The sequence below is a fragment of the Dermochelys coriacea genome, chromosome 10 (assembly GCF_009764565.3).
Source record: "Dermochelys coriacea isolate rDerCor1 chromosome 10, rDerCor1.pri.v4, whole genome shotgun sequence".
Lineage (NCBI taxonomy): Eukaryota > Metazoa > Chordata > Testudines > Dermochelyidae > Dermochelys > Dermochelys coriacea.
The window spans coordinates 42,271,340-42,293,624 of NC_050077.1; the positions used below are offsets into that span (position 1 = coordinate 42,271,340).

Genomic DNA, 22,285 nt, shown 5'->3' on the forward strand with positions numbered 1-22,285 from the left:
CTAGCTTGGGTAATTCCATTTTGTTTCCTACCCTGCAATTTCAATTGGGTAGGTTCTTGTTTACTTCCTCGCCAGAACTGTTGTATAGTGTTGCTGTGCACTGCTGAAGAGCTGTCCCATTGCATCCCAGAAGTGGCCACACTCTTGTCCTGCATAAAACAGTCCTCAGATATATGGGTTGAATGATGATGGAAGCATACAGGGTCTAATGCTCCATTGCCTGCAGCTCATATAGCTATTTACACTAATGCAAAACACTGCCAAATTCAAATTGTAGCTTTTCACAGCTATTTTGCATTGGTGTAAATAGCTACATGAGCTGCAGGGAGAATCAGGGCTTGTCTATCCTGGTTATATGTGTAGCAGTCACTCTCATTCTATGGCAGGCTTTCCAGATCTTGAATCATTCTCGCAGTTCTTTTCTGTACCCCTTTTAGTTTTTCAACATCCTTTTTGAAGTGTGGACACCAAAATGGGGCACAGTCTCCAGTAATGGTCTCACCAGTGCCAAGTCCAGAGATAATACCAGCTCCCTGCTCTTGGTTGATATTACCCTGCTTTTGCATCCGAGGATCTCATTCTTCCTCTTAGCTACAGCATTGTGCTGAGCATTCATGTTTAGATGGTTACTTACCGTGACCCCTAACTCTTTTTCAGTCACTGCTTTCCAGGGTACAGTCCCCCAGTTATAAGGGTGACCTATAGTCTTTGTTCCTCGATGCATGACCTTGCATTTGGCTGTGTTAAACTGCAGGTTGGCTCACCTTACCAAGCGATCCAGGTTGGCCTGTATTAATGACATGTCCTCATCATTATTTAGCACTCCACCAATTTTTGTGTCCTCTGTAAATTTTATCTGCAGTGATTTTATATTTTCTGCCCAATCATTGATAAAGCTATTGAATAGCATAGGACTGAGAACAGATTCCCTACAGGATCCCACTAGAAGCATCCCCACTGGGTGACGATTCCCCACTTACAATTACTTTTTGCAGTCTGTTGGTTAACCAGTTGCATTGATTTTGTATAGTACTAAATACTTGAATCAGAATATCATGTGGGACTAAGTCAAATCCTTAGAATTTGTCTACATGTGAAAGTTAATCTGGAATTATGATCTCAACAAAGAATGATGACAAATTTATTTGACAAGCCCTATTTTTCATAAACTTTGTTGACTGGCATTAATTTTGCCTACATTCTTTAATTCTGAAGATGCGAAGTGGCTGTGGTGCCAGAGTTCAGGATGGATGGTGTTTACAGATCCAATCTGCCATGCTGTGCCTGTATCTAATTCAAATTCTGCAAACCCACTGGGAGGAAGGGTGTTTGTCAGTCCTGGTTTTGGATGGGAGCTGAAAGTGCAGGCAGGAGCCTGGGGCACTGAAACAGAATGAGAAAGGAAGTTAACTGATTGGTGTGGAGCTTGAGGAAAGTTTTGTTTGGGAGGAGGGTTAATATCGCTTTTGATTTCATCCAAACTGGCTGGCGCCTTGGGATGCCACTGTATACTCACCTTGAACCCCAGTCTCAAGACAATCTGCCATGCACACGAGCACTCCTGAGTGCTGTAGACCCAACATGCATGCAGGTTACTACTGACTAACTTGAGCCCTCCAAATCCTGCCAGCACCAAGAAACAAAAGCTAAAGGGAAACCCACAGGCAGCTGCTCTAATATCTTCAGGATGGGATCAGCTGGGAGTGTGGAGTGCAGGGGCGGCCCGTCCATATGGGCAAACTAGGTGGTTGCCTAGGGTGCCAAGTTAAATGGGGCGCCAAATTCGTGGAAAAAAAATCAAATTAAAAAAATAAAATGAAAAAAAATTAAAAATGAAAAAAATACAAATAAAATACGAAGGTGTCATTATTTCAATTCCCATGCATGTATGGAGGGAATAGGAATTATAATTCATTTCTCTACATTTCTGAGAATTTATTAATATGTCAAATCTTTTATTTACTGCAAAAATAAATATTTTAGCAAAAAAAATTTTCAATTTGCAACATAGAGTCAAGATGACCCACTCCTCAATTTTGATAAGCAATAACTCAGCCACAATGAAACATCCGCCAGTGGCAAGAGCTGCAATGCTAGTGACACCTAACTCGAATATACATCAAGGTCACATAGCCGGAAATTCATGTAGAGCAGAGATATGGCGAGTTGATACATGTCAAATGGTCATTTTAACACACGTCACAGATAGATGGCTAAGAATCAAGCGAATACTGTGGAAAATTGTGTTTCTTGGTGCCAAAGAATAAAGAATATCGTCTTTCAGCATTATAAATCCAAAATGTGAATATCTTCAAGAGTTATTAAACCTTAGCATTATTATCGGGCTGTATAATTATGAACTTTTCTTTGTTATAACTGGTTCACATGTAATAAATAAGGTTCATAAAAGAAAAGTAACAGCGTTAATACTTAATAGACTATGAAAGTGATGACGTCACATTCCAAGTGGGTAACCGTGAGGAAGGGGATTATTTTCCAAACAACCGGTGTCTAATTATAACGTCGAAAAAGGTCATTTTGTTTCTGTGTAAATGCTGTAACTAACTGTTATAATAGGTAAGTGAATGTATGTTACTAATCATTGAACCTTTAAGCAGTGAAAAGACATGTTGGGATGGCTGCATTGTGGTTTAAATCTCCAACCATGTGGTGTGTCAGCCATCCTTAATGCTATAATGCTTGCAGTCATGAGCACAGTTAGTACAGAACAATATTCAAATGCCCCATGGCAGAAAGAGAAAAAAGAAAACCCTCAGGAGCTGAGTATCATAAATGAAAGGCTGAGAAGGAAAAGGGCCAAGCAAAACAGCAGGGATCCTTCCTGAAATATCTTCTCATTAATCCAAATAAAGATGGAAGCAGTTCACAGCATCCAGATGAAGGAATTTTACTTGGACAGGCGGTTAGCTCACATCCGCATGGAAGCAGTTTGGAACATCAAGATGAAGGTATATTACTTCAAGATGAGGGCAGCTCACATCCACAAAAAAGCAGTTTGGAAACTCAAGATGGAAACTTACTTCTAGATGAAGGCAGCTCACAGCATCAGACTGATATGGAAGTGGAGAAAATTTATTCACCTTCAGAGACACATGCAGAAATTGAAGTAAATGAAGTAGAAGGAAGACAGGATGAGGAAGTTACAAACAAGTTACAATATGGGGACCCAGCTTCATGGCCCAGATGTGATGACAAGTGTGCGGCAAATTCTCGTGAAACATGGACCCGAACAAGTTCATGACTTTCCCTTCCCTAAGGATGGAAATAAAAGAAAATTCTCTGCTCAGCATTACAAGAGGAAACTAATTAACGGGGAAGAAATTCATCAAAATTGGTTACAATATTCAGTGTCGAAGGACTCTGTGTTTTGCTTTTGCTGCAAGTTGTTTAGAAATCAAGCAACTAGTACATCACTTACTGAAAATGGTTTGAAGGACTGGAAAAACATATCTTCAATTCTCTCTTCACATGAAAGAAGTACAGAACATTTGGGATGTTTTCAAAATTGGAAAGAACTTGAATTATGATTGAAAAAAGGAAAAACTATCAATGAAGAAAATTTACATGTGATCAAGGAAAAAGAAGAATATTGGCAACAAATATTAGAGCATCTGATTGCTTCAGTGAGAGTTCTTGTGGGCAAAATTTAGCATTCCGCGGCCACGGTGGAAATGAAAAATTATACATTCCAGGTAATGAAAAGTTTTAAAAATATGTTGAATACCTAGCTTTGTTTGATCCAGTCATGAAGGAGCATCTATGTAAAATAACTGATGATGAAACACAGGTTCATTACTGAGATATGCAGAATGAACTGATTCAAATCCTAGCAAATGCCATTAAAAAGAAAATTGCAGAAGCTGCCCATTCTGCAAAATACTTTTCAATAATACTGGACTATACACCAGATGTGAGTCATGTTGAACAAATGACGATGATCATTCATTTTGTGGATATGAAAAAGTCTGCAGATGAAGATAATGTTGAAGTGCTCATAAAGGAACATTTTTTGGGTTTCATACCACTGAAGGAGATGACTGGAACATTTATGACTGAAACTATTCTACAAGAGCTTGAAACAATGTAATTATCTGTTGAAAACTTACGTGGCCAAGGCTATGATAATGGAAGTAATATGAAGGGTAAAGATAATGTGTGCAAAGGAGAACGATGGAAATCAATCTTAGGGCCTTTTTCGTTCTTTGCAGAGTGCATTCTCTGAATTTGATTGTCAATGATGCTGATAGATGCTGTTTGGAGCCAAGCAGTTTCTTTGACCTGGTGCAACGTGTTTATGTGTTTTTCTCAGGCTCAACACGCTATTGGGAGATTCTAACTTGCTATGTGAATTCTCTAACTGTGAAACCACTTAGTCAGACAAGATGGGGAGAGTTGCATTGATGCTTTGAAGCCCCTTCGAACTTGGAAACATTTATGATGCCCTAATTGAAATTTCTGATGATGCCACCTTTACTAGATCATCTGGCAATATGGTACGTTCAGATGCAGAAGCTCTTGCAAATGGTCTTTCCAAGTTCAAATTTGTGACTTCACTCATTTTGTGGTATAATATCCTTTTCGAGATTAACCTCACCAGTAAGCAGCTTCAGGAAAAGAACTTGAACATACATTCTGCTATTCAAAAACTGCAGCAAACTAAAAATATTCTGGAGGAATTCAGAAATGATGAAGGGTTTGAAAGAACACTGATAGATTCTCTCGAGCTTGCTGAAGAAATAGACTTTCTGACAGAATTTGAACAAGAACCAGTTTGCATTCGGCAAAAGAAACAGCAGTTTTCATATGAAGGACGAGACACACCCATTCAGAACCCAAAACAAAGGTTCAAAGTGAATTTCTACTTTGCAGTCCTTGATACTGCTATTCACTCAGTTGACGAAAGATTTCAACAGGTGCAGCAGCTAGAGTCAGTATTTGGCTTTCTATATGGTATCCACAGCTTGCAAAAGAGAACAGCAAAACAGATAAGAGAATTTTGTATAAAGCTGCAGTCGGCATTGACTCATGAAAATTCAAAAGACATTGATGCTACAGATTTGTGTAGTGAGCTTCAGGCTTTTTCAAGACAACTTAAGAAACTTTCCACTTCGGAAGAAGTACTGAAGTTTGTTTGTGAAAATCATACAGTTTTATAGCTCTACACATTCTTTTAACTTTGCCAGTTTCCATACCTAGTGGGGAAACGTAGCTTCTCAAAGTTAAAATTGATAAAAACATATCTGCGTTCAACAATGGTGCAAGAGAGACTTGTTGGACTTGCCAAAATGTCAATACAGCATGAAATAGCCTGAAAACTGGATCTAAAAGAACTAGTGACTGAATTTTCAAAAGTTAAAGCAAGAAAAGTCACGTTTTAAGAGCACAGAGTGTTTTTTATTCGGAGTGTTTTGTAAACACAGGTTAAAGTTCATTGAAGAGTTTTCTTATTTCTTTCTATATTGGATGTGGTGGTAATGGCAGTTAAAGCAGGATAGCGTAATGGATGTTTTTGGATTTGTAATAATAAAATTATAATTAACATTTTTAATGCATTTTTATTTGAAATCGGACTGAAATATCATCGAGCTGTCATGTACAAATCTATTCTGAAAATTTTGTGTCTCTATTTTATCTGATCTCAGAAACATTGTTGAACAGATGGACGGACAGACAAACTGAATAATTAAGCCTCTGTTTAAAAAAAAACACTTAAAAACATTAAAAGAAAAAAAGGGGCAAAATGTTTCCCAGTTTACCAAAAATCTCAGCCTAGATCTGCCCTTGGGGCTTGGGGGCACAAATTGCATGGTTCACCTAGAATGTCAGTTGCTGGCAGCTAGTCTAGGGCCACCCCTGGTGGAGTGCCCTTGAAAAGTCAAGTGGTGGATTTAATTGAAGCCAGTTCATTAAAGATATGATACAAACTCCTATGAGCATCAACTCCTCATGAAGCAATGCTGGAACAGAGTAGTTCGTTTTCATTTGGCTTTGAGGATACAACTAAATTCTGATGCATCAGACTTTCTCTCCCATTGAGAAGGTGCCGTGATCTGGTGAAAGGGCTCCACATAACACCCTCACTCATGGCTCAGAGTTGCTCTTTAATCATGTGAAATTTCCCCTCAGTGCCAGGTGGATTCTGGGGCCAGGCAAACTCGTGCCACTGAATTTTGTAACACTTGGAAAAGGCAAAGTGCTGGGTAATATTACACTGCAAGGCTGAAAGATGAGCTGGAACTTAGATTTGATTGGCTAGGAATTCCACTTACAAGGCACAAATGAAACAATAATGGCAGGCAATCTGCTGCCCAGAGAGCTCTCACCTAGGCTACAGAGCCTTTGGGGAGGGAGAGTTCTTCTGTCCCTAGTGCACAGAGACTACTACTCAGCTAGAAGTACTTGCTTTGCTTACCTCCCTGCTAGGAAACCGTGAGGCTTAGGGTGAAGTCCTGGCTCCACTAACAGAGTTCACATTGACTTCAATGGAACCAGGATTTCATCCTTAATTCCTTACCATTTGTAAAGTGCTTTGAAAGCCTGGAGCGAAAGGGTCGAGAGATGACTTAAATGTCACAGTCACCCTTAAAGGGGAAATGGACATGGACTTATATGATGCAGAACATGGGGGGAAGGATGTTCTTGTGAACCCAAACAATGGTTGGAGAGCTTTGCAAAACTTCCAAGGTGAGGAGGAAGTTCCACTGTCTCTCCCTCAGTCCTGCAGGGTAATGCACAGTGACTAATGATTAGAAGTTGTATGCACCCAGCACAGTGTGCTGCACAGTGTCTCTATTCACTCTATTCAGATCATCCACTGTGCTTGAGCCAGTGGAGCTGGTTTTAGGTCACCTTATGCACTCCCCCAATATTTGGGCTGGGTGGGGGCTGGTCCAGGTCCCAGCACAGAATACAGCAGCCTCTGGTATGCTCTAATTTATGCCAGGCCACTCCCAGCCCCTTTGTGGCAGCCAAGGCTTGCTGGGGTGTAGGAATGCTCACCCATGCCCCCTTTCTGCTAGAAATGCCCCTGCTTCAAGATACAGGAGATGGGGATGATTTAGAGTATTCTCTGACAGTTCTGCTCCATTGGAGGTTCCCCAATGCCTCGGGGGACAGATTGTCAGGCTTGATGGCTGCTTTGCACTGGAGGAGGGCTGAGGATCTGACTCACCATGACTCACTAGCCGAGTAGATGCAATGAGATGTGGACTGGATACGAAGGAGGGATGTCCAATGATTAGCACAGGAGACTGGGATTCATCACTCTTGGGTGCTGTCGTTGCCTTGCTGTGTGATCTAAGGCAAACCACTTCACCTCTCCATGCCTTGGCTTATCCAGCTGTAAAAAAATATTGGGACAATAATAGTGACCATACTGAGTTGTTGACAGACAAAATCACTTGAAATTAGTCAAGCGTTGTCAGACCCTAGGTTGAAAGGTGCTACAGAAGCGCTGAGCATTAGCTAGCAAAGTGTTAATAAAAGGCCTGCTGCAGAAAATAACTTACCATTCACCAGAGGAAATTTTCCCTAGAAAATCCAAAGTTGTATGTGTGGCATACATGGCTTCTGCCTTTCTGCAGCTGGGTTTTATCAGGTACGGTTCCATCCTGAGAACATGTTGAGCTTCTCCAGAAAACTGCAGGAATGTGCAATGGCCAGGAAACCCCACTAAACCTTGGCCTCTGTTTTGGATTCCTTCCAGGTAAGAAGAAAGTTCCAGCTGCCACTTCAGGAGCTGTTTGTTGAAAGCCTGTCAGGGATGGTCTAGATAACCTGTCATGTCATAGTGCTGCCATGAGGGCAGGGGACTGGACTAGATGACCTCTCAAGGTCCCTCCCAGTCTTACGATTCTACAATTCACAGGAATCCAGCATGGTGCAGCATGAGGAGCATGCAGCAGGAATATAATTTGGGGGAAAGTTGGAGTACTCAAGTAAGGTTCACCCACAAACCAAGCTCCACCCACTTGAGATACCAAAATGAAATGCCACTGAAAGCAGTTCTTTACAAAATCATCCCTCAGCAGTGGCTCAGGGGTGAAATAGTTAATAATGTTTGTATTTAATGTTTTGCCATTAGACTTCAGAGTGAACTAGTCTATTGAGGTGAATGAGGCAGAGCTATTGTTTCAGGCTCTCTGCAGGCTCAGGCAGACATCACTGACATAGTTACACTCAGTTCTTATATTTGGAGTTTTCTTTCCAACCACAAGCACTACAGAGTAATTGTTTTAAATGCAAGTTGAGATTCTGAAGCACAAGGTAATAGCCTCCAGACAAAAAAAAGCAGTTTGCCAATCTACCCTGATCTGGTCCCTTACAACCGCTGGTGAGCAAGACTCCTCATGCCCCATGAGGCAAGATCTTATGGGACACTACTTGGCTAGAGGATGTAGTGTATGTCAGCTTATTGGCTGGCACAAAGCTGCCATGGCACCCCATTTGAGAGAACTAATGAGAATGGGACAATGTGGCCCTAAAATGAACTGGGAGGGGCAGGCAGTGGCCTTCAATTGATACCCACTGAAAGGTTTCCCCCTTGCTTTTACCAATCAGACTGATTTTTCCTCTCTCCTTTTTTCTACAGGTAAGAAAAATTCCATCCTACTACATAAAGTCCAGCATGACCTCAACTCTGGTGTCTTCAACTATCAGGAGAACGAGATCATCCAGCAGATTGTGCAGCATGACAGAGAGATGGCACATTGTGCTCACAATGTCCAGGCTGCTGCAGCAGCAGCTTCCACACCAACCCCCGTCATTTGGACTCCACTGATCCAGGCGCCCTTGCAAGCTGCAGCAGCCACCACTTCAGTAGCAATAGCTCTGACCCACCACCCGCGTCTCCCGACGGCTATATTCCGTCCTCCAGTATCTGTTTTGGGGTCTTTGGGACAGCCATCCAGCCAGACACCGAGACAACTGAAAAGGCTTCAGTCTATTATATCATCATCTGGTCCTTCTGCAGTAGGTTCTCCATCCAGCACGCTATCCCAGCTGCACACTCCAGGAGCTGAAACCCCTTCATCATCTTCCTTCCAAATCCAGCAGCTGGCAGGATTCACAGCCTCTGCTGGCTTAGGCCAGTTCCATCAGGCCTCAGTTGGATCTCCTTCCCCTGGCTCAAGCCAACAGTGCTTGGGTGGCACATCATCAGCAGGATTGAACCAGTTTCAACAGGCGCCTTTAGGGGCAATTCAGCAGCAACCACTTTCCAGCAACACTCTGCCTAGTGGGTTTGGCCACTTCCAGCAGGCCACCACTAGCTCTCCACCTACTTCCTTCACCCAGTTCTCATCAAACTCACCTAGCAATCTTCTCAACCAATTCCAGCCCACCACCCCCAGACCACCACAGGTGGGACAGTTACAGCCACTCACGGGAAGTGGAACTTTGGGAGGAATGAACCACTTTCAACCCCCTCCTTCTTCCAGTTCTCCATCCTCTAGCTTAAGCCAGCTGGCACAAGCATCTGGAGGCTCCCTTTCAGGGCTGTGCCAAATACAACCAAGTGCATTAGGTTCTGCAACTGGGACGATAGGCCAGCTGCACCAGGAAAGGTCACCTTTTGCCTCCATGTCTCCATTGCAGCAGCCTGGTGTAGCCTCCCCTTGTTACACCCATTCTGGCCTTAGTCCTCCTAGTCAGAGCCCAGAGGCCACAAGAACTTTCCAATGTGGCCCTTCCAGGGCCTCTGGCTCTCATGGATCTTTGCTCATGCCTCAGACCTCCAGCCCACCTCCACTGGTCCTTCAACCCAAGAGCTCTCCACATTTGCCACCAAGACACCTGAGCCAGGACATCAGGTTGATTTCTGCTTCCCAACCATCTTTGCCCCAAGAATTGGCTCAAACTCTGAGCCAAAGTTCTCCTCTTTCCTCTAGAGAGTCTGTTCTGAGCTTCTTTCCTTTCTCTGGGGGAGGGTCTAGACTTCTCAGGAAGCCGTGTAGCTCTATTCCTGGACGCATGACTTTGCCACGTCAGATGTCCTCAGGTTCTCTGCCACACCCGCTAGTGTTTGGAGCCAGTGCTGTCGTTGCTCCCTCCCTGACTACTGGTGGGAGGAAAGAATCTGTTGTGCTCCCTGGGGAGCTAGAACCTGTCAGATCCAAACTGCCCTCCAATTTATGAGGATCTCTTCTCAAAGCCGTTTCTGCCACTCCTGCAATTCAGTTCCTGATCAGACTTTCACAAGTCATTGCTTTCTTTTTTCTTTCTTTATTTGCCTTTCTTTCTTTAGGTTTGACTGTGATTAGCGATAAACAAAAAGAAGATAACCAGGTATTCTTAGAGCTATAGATTTTTGGTCACTTGATTTTATAGAATATTTTAATACTTGGAGCAAAAGAAAATGAGGAAATTTAATCCACTGAGGTAATACACAGATACAATGTGTGCCTGAGCTGGAACTTGTGAATAATCAGCCATAGAGCCACCAAAAGGTTTTCCTGTTGAGACACAGATCCCAGGTTGACATGGGCAGAAGAAGGAACACTGGGCCAGGTCCATAGCTGGTGTATTTTGGAACAGCTCCATTTGAAGAGCTGTGTTGATTTGCACCAGCTGGAGATCTGGCCTATAGCGTCTAGATTTGGAGGTCCTGAACTGTTTGCTGTGCACATTGCAAGGATCTGATTCCCCCATGTTTTTCTCCAGTCCTGAGTGGATTGCAGAGGAAGTGGTGGAGAGTCAGTATTGCTAATGCAGTTCCCTGTAGGGATTAGAATCACAAGGGCAGGGGGGCTGCTTTTCCCTTTCTTGGATTCCTTCTGGACAAGGTGCAGCATCTGGTGACCTGGCTATGGAAGGATGCTCACTTCCCTCAGCATTCTTCCCACCCCACTGATGTGTTCGTGGGAGCAAAAGCCAATTGCAGGTCCATCTTGGTAGGGAGGGGCTACGTCCCCTCTATATTCCTAAAGGGATCGGGGACAGGGGAGGTGCGAGTCTCATCTCACTGGTCACTGTTCTGCTTTGCCAGCTGATCAGCAGTATGGGGGCTGCCTCACAACTAGCACCATGTTCAGAGGCCTGTTGCTGATTTTGCATTCCAGCTGAAGGAAGTCAAAGTAAGTGGTGGGAAGAGGATGGTTCATTCGCCTTACCTCCCTCAGCGTTAGCCTCTCAGCTTCTGGTGGCCTCTGCTTTGAACCACAAGAGAACAGGGTAAGATGATGTTGAAAGATAGAGGCCAGGTAGTTTCCATCCTGCCACTCCTATGTTCAGAGAAGCCCAATGGTGTGGCACAGAGTGTCACCCTGGTGCTCTGCCGGAGCCTGAGGGAGCCACCTAATTTGCATCTAAATTAATATAATGTAAAATGTGTGTATTAAATGCTGCCAGCCGTGGCCTGTGCTTCTCCTCTGCCAGAGGAACAAAAATCATTTGCTTGACTTCACCAGCAATAATAACCTGCAGTTGATTGGCTGTGCCTCCACTCTGCAGTGACAGCACCATCAGACATAGCCAGATCCAGCGGGCTTCTTGGGCTACATCTTGGGTTCCTGATGTAAGGCAATCCAAGTGGGTACAGGACAAAAACAAGAATCCTGGAGAGGTTTCAGCCATTGGATGTGCAGAGCACTGAGCTGCTGCAGCCTTTACCTCTAGAGCAAATATCTCCTCTTGCTTTGCTTGTCTTTTTCTTAGACCAACAGGTGTCTCTGGTCACCTCACTGTAAAGAGCCAAGCTCTCACCTTTTTTCTATCACATGATCCCATGTGCCCCTTCTTCCTATGCCCTCTGATATCATAGATTCCTTCCAGTGCTGTCACGAAAGCAGGCCCTCCTGCCACAGTGCCAGAACAACAGTAACAAATCAGAGTAATAGCAATCCTCCTGTCTCTCCCCAGCCCCTAAAAAACTGGCTGGCTGTTGGTTTTATACCGAATCCTTTGCAAAACTCTGACATAGGCCTGTGTCTCCAAAAGTTGCTGCAAGTGTAACTGGGCACTCTTGATTCAAGGTGCTTTGGTGGCTCACAATTAAGATGTAATCAGCTTTGGTCTTCCTTAAAGGGTCAAGGGTATGCTAGAAATATTTTTTACTAACTAAATACTGCTATATATATGTGTGTGTGTATAGGTGTATATGTATATAGATACAATATACACAGATATACACACACATATATATCTTCTAGTTTTAAAATACATGTCATTTTTGACCCTCCTGTAGCGGCAATTTGCAGGTGATGCCTATAGAGTATATACCTTGCTTTCCAAAACGTGTATAGGATTATCCGCCCAGCTTCAGCTAAAGGCCCATTTGAAAACAGAAACCACTGGCAGAAGGGGAAGCTGACCAACAAGCCCTTCCCCCCTACCGCCCCCCCTCCCCCTCCCGGCCACGCTCAAGGATACGAGATAATTCCTAGAAGGAAGCTTTGGGAGATCTTTTGTAAAAATTTCCCCCTGTTGCCACATGCTGGACAGACCACACTGAGCATCTTGAGAGAGTGGGACCTGAGAAAATGGCTGGGGTCAGAGAAGGTAAGGAGTGGGTGGGAAAGATCTCCTAGAGACCAGCAACACCAAGCCTTTGTGGATATACACGCTGCGACTGCTGGGTTGGCACTTGAATTTCGAATGAGACCCATGGATGCTCAGACGCAAAGAGCTGCACAGACACACCTGCTGGGCTGTCACTGGTGGATTTGTGTTCCTCCCCCCATTTGGTGGACAGGCTTCATTCGGGTGGGTTCCTTTGTTTTGATTTTCTAGGGGACATTATTTGATTTCTGATTCTTAGCGGGGCAATAGCTAACACTGAGTTACTCTGACTGGACTTCAGTCAACACTAGGCTTTTCACAATAGTTTTTTTGTGAGGGAGGGAAGAGTTGTAGGGGAAGGGTTTGGAATAAAAAACAGACACAATAAAAAATACCTTAGTAAATAAAAAAGACCCTCTGTCTTGGTATCTGTTTACTTTAACCCACAGGAGAAGGTAAACAACAGATTGTATGGTCTCTCATTTCAGGTCATCTATTTCCTACTAGTCCTGCTTGGGGACACTGGGGGACTTTGCATTTCTCTTCCTGTCTGTATTTTCCTAACCGTCCATGTGATTTTGAAGAGGCTTCCTTTTTTCTAGGAAAATAAAAATAAATCACTGGAAAACATCAACAAGCGCAGAAAAGGAAGGGCTCTGTGCTTTTAAACCTACAAGAGGAAATATGACAGCTGCTTATAGGGATTCGCATTTGTGTTACTGGAGAGCTGGGACACCCCAGCTGAGTTTGGAGCCCATACAAGCACATATTGAGACGCAGTCCTTGCTGCCAAGAGTTTATGCTCTGCATAAAAACCAGAGAAAAGTTGGGAGAAAGGAAATATTGAATCCCCATTTTCATGACTGGGCAATGCTGAAATGTACACATGGCACACTTTTGAGGATGAATTTGTCCTCCAGAATCTAAATTTCATTTCTTTAAAAAATAGGAAGTTCTCCCTTGAGTCTTTGTGTGTGTGGATCCCACTCTAGGTGTTCATGCATCTCATGCAGGTGAGATTTGGGTTCTTGAGCCAGCAGTTTCTACTGGAGCCACACCTGCATGTCCTCATGCCCCCCAACCAAGGGTACACAGAAGCCCACCCACCTCTTAGTTCCCTCTTACTGCCTGTGGCAGCGAGGTGGAGCTCAGCCATGTCCACCTGCTACCTCACAGCACATTTTGCCCAATCCTTTTGTAAAGCTCAGTTCAGTGAGATATTTCTGCCTTATTGGCAGCACCTTCTTTGTTTTCATTCTCTAAAATCTGTCATTTCTTCTGGCTATTAGTCAATGCCTTCCTGCTTAAAGACTGAGCCTCAATCCTCTAGCTTTAAACCATGCCCATTGTGTGAAGGACTCATCTCTCTAACCCATGGGCACAGTCAGTGTCTTTTCTGTTTGGGCAAGTGCCAAGTCCGGGACTGTTGCTCATTGTTCTGGTCCTTCTTCATTCCACTTGCTACTCCAGAGATACTTGGCTAAAGCTCTACCTACTAGAGCAGGCAATGAGGGGAAGGAAAGGTTTTGGAAAGACATTCCTCTGACGTCAAAAGGGACTCTTCTCTCAGCAATCCCTCTCCTTTAGTGCCCCTATAAGCAGGAACTCTACCCTGCAGGCTCCTGGTTCCAGTCTGAAACCCGCTCAGTCAGCTGTCCAAACTGGCTAGGAGATGAGCTGGTCAGAAAACTTTAGATTGGCGTTCCATCAGAAAATGCAGGTCCATCAAAGTTGAAATGATTAATGAATTTGTGTCAATTTTGCCAAAATTTTGTTGGGGGGGGTGGGATTTCTGACAATGTAGAACATCCCATTTTGACATTTTTTAGAACAAAAAGTTTCCAGTTTTCTTTTGAGAATGACTTCATTTCAAATTGTTTAATGTTTTGAATTACATTCTTTGTTATAACATACAGTTTTAAAAACTCAAAATCGAAACTAACCATTTTGAACAATCCAAAATGAAAGGGAGGGTTTTTATTCTCGCTGCTTCTTTATCCCCAGAAAAAAAGGGTAAATACTGTGATGGGATCCCCGGGGTGCAGCCTAGGACTGTGGGACCACTGTGCCACCTTAACTCTCCAGCCTGGGCTGTCTCTCACAATGCCTTGCTAGTGACAAGCAGCAAACCCCTCCAGACACTGCTATCACTCAGCAAAACAGCATGTGGAGCCCCACACCCAGATAGATTGCATGAATGCTCCCAGAGTCACATGAATCACACAGAAAAAAAGGCACCAGCCAAATCCCCCCACCTCCCAGCCTTGTACCTCAGGAATATACTGTCAAATTTATTAATTTGTTCACCACTTCATCAAAGGAAAGTGGATATACACCAGCCTTTATAAACTGGAACAAGTACCTTTACCAAACACTTCAGGCAAACTCACTGTTAAAGATAAACAGTTAAATTAATTTATTGACTACAAAAGATAGATTTCAAGTGATTATAAATGATAGGCAAAAAGTCAGAGTTAGTTACCAAAAGAAAAGAAAATATAAGCACGCAGTCTAAATTCTCAACCCTATTAGACTGGGCAACATCTAGATTAAGTAGTTTTCTCACCCCACTGGATATTGCAGTCCTTAATATACAGGTTTGTCCCTTAAACCTGGGCCAGTCTCCTTTGTTGGAGTCTTCAGTCTTCTGAGTGTCTTTGTTGCTTGCAGCATAGGTGGGGGCAGGAGAAAGGCCAAGCATGTGGCCCTGTGTTCTGTTTTATACCCTCGGTCCCATGTGCTTGGAGAATAGAAGTCCAAGCATGTCTAGTGAGCATTGCTGAGTCCCCAGGCAAGGTTGAGCAATTCCCCTGGTATGGCAGGTGAATCATTTAATTGTAGCTCCCTTGCTGGACAATGGCTGTTAATGGTGTTTGACACCTGCCCGGCCATTGGTACTCCGTGTCCTTCCTTGGCATTGTCTCTGGAGAGCTAGTATCTGGGCACTTCCCAAACCCACAGCATATTTTAGTGAGAAGCATACAACGCAATTCTCATAACTTCATATGCATTAATTATATACATATTTTGATAGAATAGTGGCTTTCAGCAGATCATAATCTTTCCCCTGATACTTCACATGGCCCGCTTTATATGCAAGATCACAATTATATATGAATGAGGAATATGGGGGTTACAGGGTGCTCCCCCAAGGTATAGATTGTCAGAAATACTTCTTAACATGGGCCTGAGGCTACTGAACAGATTGACATACTGACTCCAGTTCAGAATGGTGACTCTAGCCTCCATCATCCCCTCGTTAGACCCTTAGGATTGGTTTGCGGCTCTCAGCTTCCAAGATGTTTATTTTCACATAGCAATTCTTCTGACTAAACAGTATCTCCAGTCACTTTGGGACATGACCACGCCCTGTTCAGGGTACTGTTTCTCAGCCTCTCTATTGCCCTGAGAGTATTCAGAAAAACTAGGCAGTAGTAGGGGCCACCTGGGAGAAGGAATACAGTTCTACCTGGGCGTGGACAAATGGCTTCTAAGAGGTTATTCCCCATCAGGAAACTTCCAATGCCCTCTCCATAGTCCTTAATCTGAACCACTCCTTAGGACTGAGAATGAATTACAAGTCATCCCTCACTCCAACACAGTCCATAGAATGTATAGAGGCCCTTCTTCATTCCAAATCAGCAAAGGCATACCTCTCTCTGGACAGATTTCTGGACATCACATCCCTGGTGTCCACCTGGAGGGAAACCCTGCAACAACAGCAAGACCTGTCTCAAACTATTAGGCCACATACGCTGTGCACTTCTGTGACATCTCTTACCAGACTTCACCTCATCATCTTACCAGACTATAAAGCTGGCTGAGGCCTGCTTACTAACCAACCAAACACACACCATTTGGGCACTCACCCCATGGGCCCAACTCCTTTACTAACTTCCCTGCATTGGTGGGGAGCCCCCAGTCTGCAAAAGGGGTTACCATTTTGCACCTCTCCTCCCACCATCACACTAATTGCAGGTGTTTTCATTAGGACAGATGGGAGAGCTCACCTAAACAACTGATACATCCAAGGTATATAGTCCAGGGAAGAGTTCTCACCCCTTATCCATGTGCTGTGGGGTGATTCAGCAGTAGAGCCAGTCTACTGCTCCTGGCAGGGGGCCACAGTACAGATCCTGACAGCCAGTGCCTCAGCAATGTATTGTATCAATGGACCAGGAGTGCCTGCTCATCCTCTCTCAGTTAGGAAGTGAGTCAGCTTTGGAAATGGTGCCATCTTCACACAATAACTCCCACAGCCTTTCACCTATCAGGGTCAAACAATGATCTAGTCTAGTAGGTTACCTCAAAAGACTGTACCCAGCCAACCAGGAATGCTCACTGAAGCACTCCATTCTTGAACCTGTATTCCACAGCTGGGCCTCCCCCATCATAGGTCTTTTTTGCCACCAGTAAGAACAACAAATGCCCTTTCATCTGCTCCATAGCAGGGACTGGCCCAGGCTCCCTCCAGTATGCTTTCCTCATCCCCTGGTCTCAATGTCTTCCCTATGCTTTTCATACCACCCCCCTCATACTCAAGGTCATAAACAAGGTCAGGATGCAGCCTCAGTGGCCCCTTATTGGGCCAGAAGGCATTGGCTCCCAGACCTACTGCATCTGTCCAAGCAGCTGCCACGCTCTCTCCCCACGCTGCCAGACTTGCTGTCCCAGAATTGAGGGCAAATTCTCCAAATATCTCTGCCCCGATGGTCTGGAAGTTGGCTGGCTGAGCACAACAGTCAGTGATTGTGCCACAGAAATCCAAGAGCTCCTGATACAGAGCAGGAAGCCCTCTACACGATTAGTCTACAGAACAAAGTGGAAGAGATTTTCCATCTGAGCTTCACAACAAAATCTGAACCCTTTGTGAGTTTCTACCCCCAAAATTCTGGATGGCATGCTCAAACTCAAGCCTTGCCATCAGAGTGCACCTAGCTGCCATTTCAGCTTGCCACCCTCCCATTCAAACTCATGCAGTGGTCTCTCATGCCACTGTTTCAGAATTTCTAAAAAGACCTGTTCATGTCTTTCTCCCATTCCAGAGCCTCCCGCCCTGGGACATTCATGTAGTTCTGATGGGTCTTTTGGAAACCATCTTTGAATATTGATGGATGTTCTCTCTTCACCATTTAACACTGAAAAAAACACCTTCTGGTGACTGCCTACTCAGCCAGTAGAGTTAACGTGATTCAGATACAGATGGTAGACTCCTCCCTTACTGCCTGCACAAGGGTAAGGTGGTGCTGAAACCCCTGCCCTAATTTCCTCACCATGGTAGCGTCTAATTTTCACTTAAACCAAACCATCAGCCAAAGTGTTTTCTTTCCCAAACCACTCAAGCCCAAGAGAAAACAACTCCCGATTTCAGATGTCTCCAGTACTGCCCTATATTGCTTAGACAAGACAAAGCCATTCAGGAAATCACCCCATTTATTTGCGGCATTAGGGAAAGCTGTGAAAGGTCAGAGCATCTCTTCCCAGAGATTACCCAATTGGATCACCCAGTGCATTCCAATCTATTACAAACTAGGGCCGTGTATACCCTAGAAGTCCTTTGCTGGGATAGCTATACCAGTCTACTATACCAGCTCCTAGTGTGGATACAGTTTATCCCAGCAAAACTGCCCTTTTGCTGGTATAGCTTATTCTAGCCACAACACGTCAAACAAGCTATGAAAACGCAGTTTTGACAATGTAACTCACCTACACTAGGGACTTTGGCCAGCACAGCTCTGCTGGTCAGGGATTGCACCTTCTCAGACTCATGACTGACACAGCTGTGGCAGTAGAAATTTGTTGTGTTTGTAGATATGTCCTAGCAGATATCCCTTTTTCTCAAGAATCAAGGACCACTCAGCTAGGGCCCAGGCAATATTCCTATATCAGCGATCTGCAGGGCAGCCACTTAGAGCTCAGCAGATGCCTTTACCAAACGTTACACCCTGGATCTGGCAATTCGATCAGATACCACATTGGGGAGAGCAGTAGGGGTAGAACTGCTCAGACATTCATCACATTAATCTGGAAGCTGCTAGTTAGTCACCATAAGTGTGATCCAAACAGACAAAGACCTGAAGAAGATAAAATGGACACTGACCTTACAGTAACTGTGGGCTTGTCTACGTGATCACTGAATTCATGGCAAGCTGGGATGTAAATCTACCCTGATCTAGACAGCCATGCATGGCCTGTCCATGTGGACACTGCTGTTGCAGTTCCCTAGTGCACTTTAATCTACTTCCATTTCAAAGTGGGATAGATCAAAGTGCTTGGAGGAACTTGTAGTGGGTAGCAATAGGGTCCACAGAGCCAATGTGCAGCGGGCTAGTGCAGGGTAGATTTACACTCCATCTTATCACAAATTAAGCGTTCATAGAGACAAGCTCTATGTTTTGTCTGTGCAGATCCTACAACCTGTCCTCCATTCCCACTACTTCAGAGTCCATCTTTACTGCTATTCTGCATTAGCAAGGGAACTCGAACCACTATGCCCTACATGCTCTTAGGTGAGAGTAGGGGGAAGACATGCAGGGCCCAGGGAATGCCCCACTCACACTGCTAGTCAACAGATTCCCATCTTGCACATATGAGGTGCACACAACTGGGATTCTCATGGTCAGGACACTTGGAAGACGCACAGTTATCATAAGGTGAGTAAGTGGGTGTCCCTTCTGGCTGCTGAGAATACCCTGAAAACATAAAATGACGGTAAACTATGATGACATTTTACTGTACTCTGCAGCTGCAGAGAGCTTGGAGCAATAGTTCTGCGAGGGGTGAACTGCCCCATTCCTCTTAATGGAGTGTGGACTTTACATGGCCGCTTCACTGCTGATCCAAACAAAGCCTTTAACCGCTTCACTGCTGATCCAAACAAATAAGTAAAGGGGGAAGGATTGCAGACTTGCAGAATCTCCCATGAGAGGCATCTCATTTTGGTGCTACAAGTGGATGGCATCTGGGGGAGGACCACCACACTGGCCCCTATAGGCCCTGTGGAGCCAAAACACTCAGAGGGGTGGGTCCATGCCCCGGGGTGGAGCTGAGTCTCACCAGGTGGGAGACAATCCCACTTAAACTATATGGGGCAGCCAATGCTCCAGCTAGGCAGCTCACCTGAGCAGCAGGGGCTAGGTCAGCTCCAATACTGGGTGTGAGGCCAGCTGGCTTCCTCTCCAGCTCCAGCTCTAGTGAATGCTGTTGCTCTCTCTGCCTGATACTGTCTGCAAACTCAGGCAGACAGCACTGTGTTGATTACACTTAACTCATGTTTACAGGTTTTCTTTGCAACAACAAGAGCTAGAAAAATAATGATTTTTAAATGAAAGCTCAGACTCCAGGGTTCTCACAGGTCTCTGGAAGCCAGGACTCTGGCATGAGTTTATTGCACTTTTGTCTTAATCTGACCTCTCCAAGGGATCGTCTGAGCCCCAGTGAAGGGCAGCCAAGTTTGTAGAGGACATGGAGCCTGCATGGTCATATCTTGAATATTTGCACAATCTGCTGAGGGCATCTCATGTTGGAAATTAGAAATCTCAAGTGGAGCTTGGCTTGTGGGTGGATCTTGGGAGAGTACCACCACACTTGTTTCCAGTTCAAGCCTTGCCCATTTTACAGTTAAGGAACTGACACATAGAGGGGTAAAGAGACTTTCCCACTGGTGCACACAGCAGATCAAGGTAGAACTGGGAATTCACTCCCAGCCCAGTGTGGATTCTGGATCTGCAGATTACCCTTCGCAAGGGTGAGGGACAGTGTCACAAGGACAGTGTTGCCAACGTTCACAATTTAATCATGGATCTCATGACATCTGGTCTTTTTTTAAAGTTCCAGCTCCTGGAATCATGAGACTCTCTGCCGTTTGGATCCAGGTATTTGGATCAGATCTGTCTCCAAGCTTGAATTCTGAAGTTGCTTTTTCCTAGAAGGGCTAAGAGTTCAGGGCCAGACATTTTTGTTGTTGTTCCCTCCGATCTGTTTCTTGAATTCAGGGGAGGGATATTATAACATGGAACCAGCCTCAGAGCCAGGGCTGGATGAATAATTCATAGCAAACCATTTATGCCATGACTGTCACCTCCTTTTCATGCGTTAGCTGTGAACAGGAGGCCAGTTTTCTGGACTATTTGTCCTTGGGGGCGACTGGCCGGATCGCCTCTGCGAATGATTCCTGGGGAGTGAGCAGGTCATGGTGACAATTTCACACCTGAAAGATTGGACTGGATCTATGGGGCCTGTGACGCATTCCTGTTCCCTGGCTGGCTGGGCATAACCCTGGCTGCCACCTCTAGGGGTTCCCACCCCCTCTTGATGGCAGGTGTTCAGCCCCTTCTATGGAGAAAACCCATCAGTCTTCAGCAAACACTCTCTGATTGGCTGTTGTTCCTATTCCCTCACCTCCTGGAGAAAGGCAGCCAGTCAGAGCTACTCCATGTGCTATAAGGCATCTCTCCCCACTCCCCAGCAAGTGGAGCTCTCACAGCTGCCTCCAAACCCAACCATGTCTTAAAGGGCCAGGTGCACCCCAAAGCTTTCCTGAGTTCTCCTGCTCAGGAGCAGCTTTGTCTGTCCCATTCCTGGAGCTGCTCCCTTCCTCCCCCCGACCCCCTCCCCCCCCGGGACAGGGATGAGGATAAGAGGAGGCACGTGAAACTCCCAACTAGGAAGGAGAGGAGTGAGAGACTCCTTGCTGCCCCATCCCTTCTGGGGCGCACCCTGCACCTGGAGGGGTGGAGACAGGGCTAGATTAACTCTCCTGTCGGCCCAGGGCTATTAGATTTTGTGGGACCCCTGTATTCAAGTCTTTTTTCCTAATTTAAAACAAAATGATCACAATTATGGCATCGAGGCTATTAAAGCTATACTAAACTTGCCTTTTAATTACCTAAAGCCATTCTGTGGTAACATTTCAGTCTTAAAACATGTAGAATATAGCTAAGTTAATTCAAAATAGCCTACTTCTTACCTTAGAACACCTGTTATATTAGTTTCTTTCTGGGAGTGAGTTTGGGTGCAGGAGGCGACTTTAGTCTGGAGCAGAGTGTTGGGGTGCAGGAGAGGGTGAGGGGTGTGGGCTCTGGGAGGGAGTTTGGTGCAGGAGGGGATTCTGACCTGGGGCAGGGGGTTGGGGTGCAGGAGGGGGTGTAAGGTGCAGGCTCTGGCTAGGAGGCACTTACCACAGGTGGCTACCAGTCAGCGGTGTAGCAGGCTCAGGCAGGCTGCCTGCCATAGCCCCACACTGCTCCTGGAAGCTGCTGGCACATCTCTGCGCACCAGTGAGGGGAGGGGGACAGCGTGTCTCTGTGCACTGCCCCCACCCCCAAATGCTATCCCTGCAGCTCCCATTGCCTGGTTCCCGGCCAATGGGAGCTGCGGAGACAGTGCTGGGGGTGGGGAAAGCAGATGGAGCCTCCTCCCCCCCCCCTGCACCCCCAGCCAAGGGCCACAAAGACTTGCTGGCAGCCAGCTGCTTCTGGGAGTGGCAATGGGCCACGCCATGCAGGCAGCCTGCCTGAGCCCTGCTGTGCAGCTGGACTTTTAGCAGCCCAGAGATCTCGATCGACTGGCAGAGGGTGGGTCTGGGTTCCCCTCCAAGCCCCATGGCGGGGCGCACAAACCAAGCACAAAGACTCTTGAGCCCAGGGTGGGGCTGAGGACTGGGTGGGTTGAGGAACAGCCCCAAAGGGGTGGAAGGATCTCTTGGGATGCTTGGCCTTTGTTACCATGGAGGGGTCTGGACCAACCATGGCTGAGCCAGAGCCCAGGG

The 22,285-nt window shown here is 45.4% G+C and overlaps 1 protein-coding gene and 1 long non-coding RNA gene across 3 annotated transcripts in view; one reads left to right on the plus strand and one right to left on the minus strand.

The window, feature by feature from the left end:
* HCN4 (hyperpolarization activated cyclic nucleotide gated potassium channel 4) overlaps positions 1-12,889 on the plus strand; it is a 148,586-nt gene extending 135,697 nt beyond the window's left edge. For both annotated transcript variants that reach the window (XM_038420844.2, XM_043493868.1), the window contains exon 8: positions 8,612-12,889. In XM_038420844.2, the coding sequence (XP_038276772.1) occupies positions 8,612-10,155 (1,544 nt within the window). In that variant the 3' untranslated portion in view covers positions 10,156-12,889. The remainder of the gene's footprint in view (positions 1-8,611) is intronic.
* LOC119863083 lies at positions 1,053-21,805 on the minus strand. The gene is made up of 3 exons (XR_005295478.2): positions 21,696-21,805; positions 7,193-7,360; positions 1,053-1,383 (listed from the first exon to the last, which is right to left on the minus strand). It is a non-coding gene; the product is annotated as an uncharacterized LOC119863083 (long non-coding RNA).
* Positions 21,806-22,285: the final 480 nt, after the last annotated feature.